The 11092-nt window shown below is 39.8% G+C and overlaps 1 protein-coding gene across 2 annotated transcripts in view; it reads right to left on the reverse strand.

Moving 5' to 3' along the window:
• Positions 1–9425, reverse strand: part of NPTN (neuroplastin) — a 69326-nt gene extending 59901 nt beyond the window's left edge. For both annotated transcript variants that reach the window (XM_044231797.1, XM_044231796.1), the window contains exon 1: positions 9171–9425. In XM_044231797.1, the coding sequence (XP_044087732.1) occupies positions 9171–9261 (91 nt within the window). In that variant the 5' untranslated portion in view covers positions 9262–9425. The remainder of the gene's footprint in view (positions 1–9170) is intronic.
• Positions 9426–11092: the final 1667 nt, after the last annotated feature.

Below are 11092 nucleotides of genomic sequence, written 5' to 3' on the forward strand. Positions count from 1 at the left end.
TCATACTCATTTCCATAAAAGGTTTTTTTTCTATTACTGAGCTCTTAAGCAAGTACTAGATATAACAGAGAGCCTCCCTTTTGTTTTATGAGACCCCTCTCTCCTCTCAACCTCTTGCCCTACTTATAAACAGCTCTGACAATGACAGAGTGCAAATAACTATTCCTCTGCTAGTTTCATTAATATCATCATCTTCATACTAAATCTATACTTTTCCTCCTCGTGCTCTAGGCCACTGCTCTATGATACAGCCCATCCATCTCTGGAGACTGCCTAATTCCCTTACTTCATTTACACTGCTAGCTTGAAGATATTAATAGATAATCATATCTCCCTAGTGCTCCCTTTTCCTTAATTTAGCTCCTTCAGGCTTTTCTCCTAAGGCTTACGCTACCATCAATGTAGAATTATCTGCATGTTATCTTAAATGTGGTTGAAAATTGTTCATAATTATTTGGATTTTTAGCCTACTAATAAAACAGTAACACTTAGCAGTACCAGATCACTAGGTTATTTGTCTAGGGGTAATTCAGTGACAGTTCCCTGGAAGTTATTTGAAACCTCGTTATAGTTGCTCTTTTCTAGGTAGCAGTTTCTTGGTTTGCATTAAGGCCATTTATTTCATCTTCCTTGGTGAATGATTTGATATTCAGCATTAACTAATATAATTTCAATGCTGGAGCGGCTATATTACTTTTCCAGTTGTTCCACAATGTCCAAAACTCCACACAGTGTCTAAAAATGAGTAAACCTGCTACTCTAGGATCTTAAACATGAAAGCCTAATGCTTCAGTGATGCTTCTGTTTTATTTTTCCCTCCTTCCCTGTGGCCAGTACTCAAGTCATTCTGTATTCACCAGCAAAGTGCCTCTGACAATGGCATCAGAGGAAGCATTCAGTTCTGAATAAACAGGCAGTGCTCCCAGTCCTGTACTCAAACCATAACTCAAAGGCAGAGGCCATAATAAGCAACAGAAGTTCTCATTTAAAAGGACAACTAAAGGGGCACCTGAGTGGCTCAGGTCATGATCTCAGAGTCCTGAGACCAAGCCCTGTGTTGGGCCCTGGCTTCAGCAGGGAGTCTGCTTGAGATTCTATTCTCTCTCCCCATCTGTCTCTCCACCCTGCCCCACCATGCACTCTATCTCTCTAAAATAAGTCTTAAAAAAAAAAAAAAAAAAGTAAATAAAAGGACAATTAAACATACTAGAAAACTTATGCTTTGATTATAATATTCAAAGTACTATAGCTTCCCCTATGTCCCAAGTTCAGATAGGGGAAAAAAGTCAACATTATAGGCAAATGCCCCATGAAAATCCTTATTGTGTTTATAATCATATTATTCCAGACAACCACAGCACATAAAAAAATAAAACAACAACCCAAAACTACTCTATATGAGAAAATGCTGTTGAGTCTCACTATCCATTAATGAATTATGAAATCGAGGTAGGTCACAATAGTTTTCTTCATATGCATAAGAATGCAGATATTGTACAAAATGTTACATACTTATGCATATACTTTGTCACAAAATCTGTACTTCTGGATCACAAACAAAAGTGTGAAAGCCTTTTTCTAAACAGCTTTTATATTTTTAGAATAATTTCAACATAATTGTGAATGAAATTATTACTATTTTATTAATGAGCTAATCCCTACTAAATGCATTTCAGTATCTAGAAAATTTTAGTTTGTAATGTTTACTTTTCATGTTATTTTTAAATTAATAAGCAGCAAGGATGTATTTATAACTCTTGAAACTAGATGATGAGTATATGGGAGTTTATTACATTATTGAGTCTACTTTTTATATGTTTGAAATTCTAACAAAAATGTAAAAAAGAAAACAAGGAAACGGGTCTACTTAAAAAATAAATACAAAGACGTATAAGAAACAAACTTATAAACTGAGACTTGAACACACTATTTCTAAGGACAATAAACCCAGGAACTTCCTCAGATTTAATTCTGGTAATACTTAGATTGCCTTGTTCAACTATAATGGAAAGGTTTAGAGATCTAAAAAAATACATAAGAGACAGGAGAAACAAAGCCATAAACAGAAAACCTCCTCAATGGATAATACAATTATTTAAGTGTGCCTCATTGTCTCTTCATTGCCTCTACAATAGTCAACTACTTTTCAACCAATAGAAAGAACACAAAATATCTACCTACCTGGCAGTGCTTTTCATTTCTTAAAATGTTTGTTTTTTTTTTAAAGATTTTATTTATTTATTTGACAGAGAGAAATCATAAGTAGATGGAGAGGCAGGCAGAGAGAGAGAGAGGGAAGCAGGCTCCCTGCTGAGCAGAGAGCCCGATGCGGGACTCGATCTCAGGACCCTGAGATCATGACCTGAGCCGAAGGCAGCGGCTTAACCCACTGAGCCACCCAGGCGCCCCCATTTCTTAAAATGTTTAATTCACACTGGCAATTTTCCCAGTGAGTTTAATATAAGAGCTCTGTAACACAACATTCTGCCTTCCTTGAAACAGAAACTACAAATGTTGTCTGAAGTAGGCTTACAGGCAGTTGGATTACAAAACAGTGCATGCCTCAAAAATCAGTTTTTCTTATTTCCAAAAAGTAAGTTTCTAAACACTTATTAAAACATAAAGCATTCTCTCCCTAGGCCCTTTATGCATTAGAACTACCTTAAACTATAAGGTGAATTGTGTAATTTTAGAACTGGAAGGGAATTTAGACATCAAAGTGGTTTTTCAAATACTGTATCAGGAAGAAAAGAAGAATCAGTGGCATAACAATTTATATACCCAAGCACACTTACTTTTTTACTGTATCATACTACATATGGAACATTTTATTTTGCCTTATTAGTATTCTATCAGAAAAGGACTTGACATTTTGTCTTGTACAGTATTTTACATTTAATCACTTTTAGGATGTGAATATACACCTGGATAGAATTAAAACTATTGGTACAATCTGTAACTTAATGTTTTCTGATAATATAAACTTACATAATATATAGAACCCTGACACTTTCAGAATGATTTCACATAATCTCACTTATATTTCACTGTCTAGTCAATTTGAAGCAATTCTTGGGTGTAATGATAAAAACTAAGATAAAGCAAAGGGAAACAAAACCTATCAAAACTGATATATTTCTGGAAAATACCATAAAATACACCACAAACTTATAGTAATTAGGATTATTTGGAAGACAAGCCAGTCTTAAAACATCCCATAACTGTTTTCAGAAATGCAAAAGAATACCATTCACTAGTTTTAGTACACGGAACTTAACACAAGATGTTTCCATCAAAGCTGACCACAATCTGTTTTAATGAAGAGATAGGACTGGGTTTTTTAAACCTGAAACAACAAAAACAAGAAACAGAAAACCAGCAGGTGGGTGAGGAACCCTGAACACATTTCCCACTAACTTACTATATGCAAATAAATGTTGTTACTTATGATATTTTTTAAACCCCATTTCTACACAGACCAATTAAAAGTTCTAAGCAATCGGGTCAAAATAACCTCATTAATTAGGTTTGATTAAAAAATGTGGATCTTTGTATTTACATAAAAACAAACAAAAAGGCCTACTCTCAGTTTTAGATAACACAGTAACTGGAATTAGGTGCAAATCTTTACTCCCTCTCCTAAATTGAATAAATTTGTGAAAAACACGTAACATTCTATATAGAAATAATGTTTTTACATAAGATCACTGCAATATTTCACTTTAAACTCAGTGAGAAGTCTATATTCTATATATGTGTACACACACACCCCTATAAAATCTAACAGTTATAAATCAGCTAATTTTTACTGGAGAGGTTTCCTACTTCCCCAAAGTTAATCCTTACTAACTAAAATTGGGAATTCTGAAAAAAAAATCTACAAAAACGTCACAAAGAAGTTTAAAAATGGATTATCTAAGGTGCTTAAAAATTAAACTCCATGTCATCAATGGCATTTAAAAAAATTAATATAAAATGATGTTTTGTTTAAAGAGACACACTTAAAGGCAAGTCAATTGTTCACAGGTGATTTAATACCATTTTTTTTTTTAACACTGATGTGTGAATTTACTTTAGAGGTCCCAGCTCTATTATCTGACCGATTCTATTTTTCCAGATGCTCCTCAAATGAAGATTTATTCCTCAGTCTTACATCCCACTTTTCTCCTTGTACTACTGAAGCCTTTCTCATCTTTCCCTTTCTCTTGTAACTTCATTCTATACCTCTGATCCTGTCCAGATTGTGCTCACTGTAAACAAAAAAGGAACAGATGCAGAAAATTTTTCACAGAATTCACTTCTTCCAAAACTTATGTGCGTATTTACAGAAACTTTTATTGAACATCTCCTGCAAAATAGCCAACACTGTTTTCCTACACTTCATTTGTATAGATGCTAGCTACTTGTTACCTTCCCAAACTGTCTTGTAAGCAAAAACTTTTACATAGATCAAACAAAGTATGGATTTTACAAAAATGTAAAGATTTTACATTCATCTTATTTTGAAAAAGTACCTCAAACTAAGTAAATGAAAACATGTCCAAATCGTTGGAACACTTATCTGGTCATATCTGCTCATCTCTGCAAACCCAGTTAAAAAATCACTTTTGTTTAAAAAAATAATAAAGACAATACAGTAACATTTTGCCTTTTACTTATGTCTAAAGATATCCTCCAGAGAAAATATTTCACATCAAAACTGCATTGAGAAAAAGAAAGGGATTCTTTCAAGACAAAATAGTCTAATTTCTTCATAAGGATTTATATAGCTAACTCAAAGTCAGACCTGCATTGATCTTCACTCTTAATTTTTGGCAAATGTTTGGACTGTGGAGCACATTTATATCTAAGGGCTTTTATTTCCTTTCGTTGTTTTAAACCTCAGTGTATTAATAGGTCAGCTTTATTAAGTCTGACAACACAAAAACCCCATCTGCATCTCTAATTTGAAACCAGTAACCTTGAAAAACAGAGACTAAGAGGTCAGGAAGGATCCTGACTTGGAACCATGACCTTTCCACCTGAGACCCAGGACCAATTTTTCATGCCTAGGTGCTCCATCCTATCAGTAGTGATACTTGTCAATTCCCTGAGAGACTAGAGGCTTATAATCTCCTGAAGAAATGCTTTATTCCAAGGCAAACTATTTCTTCTGGTCATTTAAAATCTTATTGGGATTAATTACATTAAGATCTCTTGCTTGACATCTAGCATGTCATTTGCACCACAGATGCTGTAGGTAACATCTGTCTTCTGTCACTCATTTCAGTTCACCCAAAGAGATGAACAATCAACAGCAAGTACGTGCCTAAAAACATACTCAGGGAGAGAAAACTGCCAAACCACTAAAGCAAACAGCACTCTACAGAAAAGAAAAAGATTTGTGAATCATCTATTGCTAATACTGGCATTGTTACAAAAGACAATGTTCACAACTATCTAGTATCACCTAGCAAAATGGTCTCTTAAAATTTCACTCATTAATAATAAAGTTCATTAGACTCCTTATTTTCTCCCACTGAGCCCTGTTAATTACCCAGTTTTATATTTTCAGTATGAATGTACTGCATTTTTACTCTCCACTCCACATTCATTCATTAGTTAACATCTCCAGCACTCCCACTGTGTGCCACGCACTACACTCTGCTTCTCTTCTTCACAAAAATGGGATTCTATGAAAGGATGATACCTAAACCATATGAAAGATACTTAGTTCACTGAAAGAAAAAGAAAGACCATGAAATCTCCCAAACAATGAAAATATGAACTTCCTCATCTGAATTTGCAACTGCAGACACAGTGCAGCTGGTCATTTAAAGTTACATAAGCAAAAGCACAAATCTCTGTTCAGGGCCTTCAATATGGCCTACTTAATTTTATTCAAGATGGTGAGCAGCATTAAGAATTAAGTGCTCAACATACAAATGATAAAAACAAGTAAATAATGATGTTACTTTTTAAGGGATAACAACAGTAACAGCAAACACTATAGTGAGCAAACATGTAGTACATATAATTACTGTTATGCTACATAATGTAGCATATGGCACATATAGTAACATATAGTAACATATGTTACATATAGTAACAAGTGTTACATATAGTAAAAATTCACTCCCTGCTGAAACTCACTATATATGCCAGGCAGAAATCTCAGTGCTTTATACCATTATCTCATTTAATCGTCCCATCATCCCTAGGAGACTGGCATTATTATAAACTTCCTTTTACAGATGATTAAACCGAGGCTTGGCAGTATTATGAACTTAATATAAAATAACTTAGCTAGAAGAGCTGCGACTCAAACCCAGCTATTGGGATCCAGAGGCTGCTCTTGATCACCATATAATATTGCTTGGTTTACACTCATTCAATTTTAAAGTCTAAAGTTTTTGAATGTCGTATCAGAAAGGTTACTTTTTAAGACAAATTACTTCCTCTAAAATGAGTTACATCTTTCTTGATCTTAACTAAGGATTTTACTTTGAACTGTGGTCCTACAAGTCTAAAATTTGGATGAGAAAGTCTATCTGAATGAAAGCCTTAAGTCTCTTGGGTCACAGCTGAGAAGCAAGAGGCCTTGAGGGTCATCAGTCCAAACTCCTCATTTTAGGAAAATGAAAGAGACCTTTTGAAAAACATGTATAATCAGTCTAAACTACCACATACCTAATCCAGAAACACTTAGGTTTGGGTTTTTTTTTTTTTCCCTAAGTCACCATTTTAAGTAAATAAATCTAACATTTTGACATCATACAAATAATGGTATCCATTTCTGATGCACTATAAGAAAATACAAACTCCATGACAAGAGGTCAGACTCTTGTAGGGCTATTATCAATTGAAAGCATGAATCGTATCATAAAACATGTTATAGAAAGCTATAAAATGGCAATCTTACCTATATGGACTCAAACACACACAAAAAAACAGCCATTTCTTCCTTAAATAAAATTTACATTCATTTGGGTCAACTACAGGGCTCAGCTGCACTTCACCAGTCAGGTCAGATGACTGAATTCAAGCTCATTTCAAGGAAAAGCTGCACTATGCTGTATTTAGAACACATATCACTGAGAATAGCCAGTTGAGTCTTTGGTAGGCCTATCCAAAAACATTGCTTTAGTTGCTAAGAAACTACAATTTCCCCGTATTATAAATCATTGAAAGAAGCTAAGCCACAGCACAGAGATTAAACATGTTAAGATAAAAAAATCTCTCACCTATCATGCCAAAAAAAACCATGCTATTTCCACAAATCGAAGAGCTGAAATTAGTATTAGGCTCCTTTAAATCATATTGTTAATACACACTAAAAACTGATGAGACAAATCAAACTAACTCTACCCAGCCTTCCACGGTGGCCTCATGCTTTGGAAGAAACTGAAAAATAACCAACCGACTTCACATATTCAATGCGACAGAAATATATTTCCTTCCTGACCCCTGCAGTGATAATTCAAGGCCATGAAGCATACATAAGATTTGATTAGTGCAATCTGGTATAGCAAACACCTGTATTTAACTGATGGTGATTTTCAATCCTTTATTGATATATTTTCACTGTAATTCTCAGCATTTTAAGCCCAGACTCTCCACAGAAGGCTTAACTTCAATGACTCTATCGGTGATTTTTTTTTAAATGAAAGCATTAAATTTCAACTATTCCAACAAGAGTAATTATAAATTGTTCTAGTATAACGAGACACTTAAGAATCAGCAATAATAATTTCTAGTTCACTCTCTAGCAGGGACTTCTGTTAAATTCTTTCCTACAAAAATATGTTTAAACCTCTTAAAGGCTGTTTCCACAAAAGCAGAAACTAGTTCTTAGTATTTTTCACCTCTGAAAGATCAATTCAGCAGCTGAGTTGTAACACGGCATCACCAGTCAGAATCTTTTTTGTCTTGATCCCCCATCACCATGATTTTCTCTATTTCTCCATCTTCTCTTAAAGAGCTTCCGTTCAAAACCCAATTGTTTCCACTACAGACGGTACACATCTCAGGAACTACTTTCACGTTCCTCAGAAATACTGTCTGTTCTGCTCTGAAACTTTTAGATCTTTAAACCCCACTGCCTCCATCTCCCTGTCTTCAGATTCAGTCCCACCCCTGCAGTTCCAGTTATGTGTCTCTGCCTTCCCAAAGCCCTAAACAGTATCATACAACACTCGCCACAACTCAGCTCCTCCCGACCCTAACATAGTCTCTACACTGCAAACTAACATTACACCCCCGGCTTCCTGTATTTTACTCCCTTTCCTTATTTTGTCTTTCCCCCACCCCCATCTCTGTACCCAGGCACCCTTATTGCTCTAATAAATATTCCCCCTACCTCAGTTTCAACCCTTTCTCCCCATCCTCTGCTCGTTTTTTCCTCTCCTTATTTAGAAACTCCTTTTTGCTCTCCCAACCACTACCCTAGAATGCCCAACACTCCACCCTCCTTAGCAAACCCAGCCCTCTTCCCCCATCTCGTTGAGAGCCACAGCTGTTTCTCTTTCCAGATCCCTTACTGCAGTCAACCCACTACCTTAGCTTTCCACCTACCTTCCCTCCACCTCCACATCTAAGGTTCCGCGAGTCTTTACCCCTCCTTGGGGCTCTAGTACTCTGCTCAGTGTTCTTCAGGACTCCCCTCCCCCCAGTGTCTCCTTTTCTTTTTTTTTTTTTTTTTTTTTAGGGATGTCAGCTGTCTCACAGGGCCCCCGTAGAATCCTAGATAACCCCAGTGCCCGGGACCCCCGTCCTCTTGGGAAGCCTTAGTGACACCACTCCCGTCGCCTTAAACATAAATACCTGGATTCTACCGCCTTCTTTAAATGCTGCGCCCCCTCCTCATCCGCCCCCGCTACTCCAGCTCCTCACGTCGGCTTCCCAGTGTCCCCTCCCCGGCTCGCAGCGACGAGCCCCACGATGTGGAGCCTGTAAGTCCGCAACACCACAGGCTCCTAACGGACGCCCCCACCTCTCGGACCGGCGCCTCGGTTCTCACACCCGCGCCTCTTCGAACTCCCGACCCGCATCTCCCCTCGGGTGCGCAGCCCTTCATACTCTCGACAGGCCCTCTTCCCCTTGCTCCTGCACCTCCTCGGGCCCGGGACGGCCTCCTCCGGTCGCCGGCGTCCCTCGGCCCCCGCCCGGCCCGCCCCCGGCACCCCGCTTACCGTTCTGAGCGGCGCCTGGCCCTGGGAGGAGGGAGCCAGAGACCAGCAACAGCGAGAGGGCCAAGGCGCTGGGAAGCGACGAGCCCGACATCCTCCCTGCGGAAGACCGAACAGCGAATGGGCCGGGGCCAGAGCCGGGGCCGGGGCCAGGGCCGGGGAAGGGAGGGGAGGGAGGGAGGGGGCGGGCGAGTGCGCGAGGGAGTGAGCGAGGGAGGCAGCAACAGCTAGGCTCCGTCCTTCTCCGTCCTCCTCCTACCGCCGCAGCGCCCAAGCCTCGCGAGATCTTCGCTCCGGGGCCGTGGGCGGTTAAAGAGAGACGGCGGCAAAGCTCGCGAGAAGAAGCGGCCTCGACTGATGCTCCCGCCCCTCAGACCGGTGTCCCGCCCCTGCAGAGGCTGATTGGCCTAGAGCTAGATGGGTCACGTGCCAAGGGCACTTCTGGCCACGTGACGGGGCGGGGCGGGGTTCCTCCACTCCTTTGGCCTTGGTGGAACCGTAGGCTGTGCTTTTTGCTTACCCTCTGTGAGACGGGAGCGCCCATAAACAAGAGGAAGCTTTGGGGACACAATATGTTTCCTTCTCTCATCCTGCTTTTCATTTGTTGGAGCTCTAGGCTGCTCTCATCGTCTCCAAAATCCTGTTCGGTCTTCCTTCTGGACTTTGACCTCAGACCCCTACAGGCATCTGGCTCCAACCTTCTACTTCCGCCTGTTTTAATCCTCCAGGCATAGTGACGTCCTCCACGTGTTCGATATTACCCTGTGCTTTCTGCATTTGCTCCCGCCCCTTGAGATGTCCTCCTTTTCCGTGCGCTTCTCCTCCTCCTCCCCCATTCTGACCTTATTTTAATTTCACAGAATCTCACGGCCTGAAGTTCAGCTAGCCTAATTGCGCATCCATAGACACTAAATGCTACAAGAAAGTCATCATGTACTAACTTACATGAAGAATCTTCAGAAGCATTTTTATGCAGTGAGCATTTATTGAGTACCTGCTGGGTACCAAGTTTTCACATCTGCTGTGAAACCCAGATGTAAATATTGTCCCCATTTTCATAAAGTTCACAACCTAATCTGTCAGAGGAACAAGGAAGAGGACGAATGACGGCATAGCAAAACGACCCATAGGAAAGGAGTCAGAGAAGAGTTCTGCCATGTGGTCGCTACTGTTTGTATGGAATTGAGAAATGCACTTTTTAAGGGTATTTTTTTGAACTGCTATCAGCACCGTCGATCCTTGGCCATCAAAGGAGTTTCCGTAGCTTAGCTTATCTCTGAGTCAGACCAGACATCCTGGGGAGTGTCTGTGGAGTGAAATTGTGAGAAGACAAGTAAACAGTTCTGGTGATCTGAGTCAATTGAAAGATAGAGCTTCAGGAACCAAAAGGAAGGAACACTCACCAAGACCTTCACAGGCTCGAGTCAAAGTAGTCTCAAGGTTTCAGCATGAACTGGACAGCTGGTGGTTTCAGACTGAGCTTTCAAGCAAACACTGGGACTACAGCTGTGGCATGTTGCGGATGGAACGGAAACCAATATCCTCTGAGACTTTAGGTGTGTGTGTGACCAAGGGATTGGCAGGTGTCCTAGGATAAATAGGCCATTCTGCAGACAGCTGTATATGCAGGCCTGCAGAGCTGCCTGTGGTGAGGCGGGTTTTCAGCTAGTGGAAATTGGGTGAGATGCAACTATAACCCTAATCAACACCCCCATTTAATTAGGGAGCCTCATAACAAGGGATCCTTGCAAAATGATTATGCTCATTCTGTGGGTAGAGAAACTGAGGCCAAGAAAGGCGTGACCTGCCCAGGGCCTGAGTGTTTCTGGTAATCATTAGTACCAAACAGTCTGGTTTGACACCTTCTGGGCTCATGGCAGGAGTGCATTTCCTTGCCCCTCCTCGAAGTTGGGAGTGGCATAAGA

The sequence above is a fragment of the Neovison vison genome, chromosome 13 (assembly GCF_020171115.1).
Source record: "Neovison vison isolate M4711 chromosome 13, ASM_NN_V1, whole genome shotgun sequence".
Taxonomy (NCBI): Eukaryota; Metazoa; Chordata; class Mammalia; order Carnivora; family Mustelidae; genus Neogale; species Neogale vison.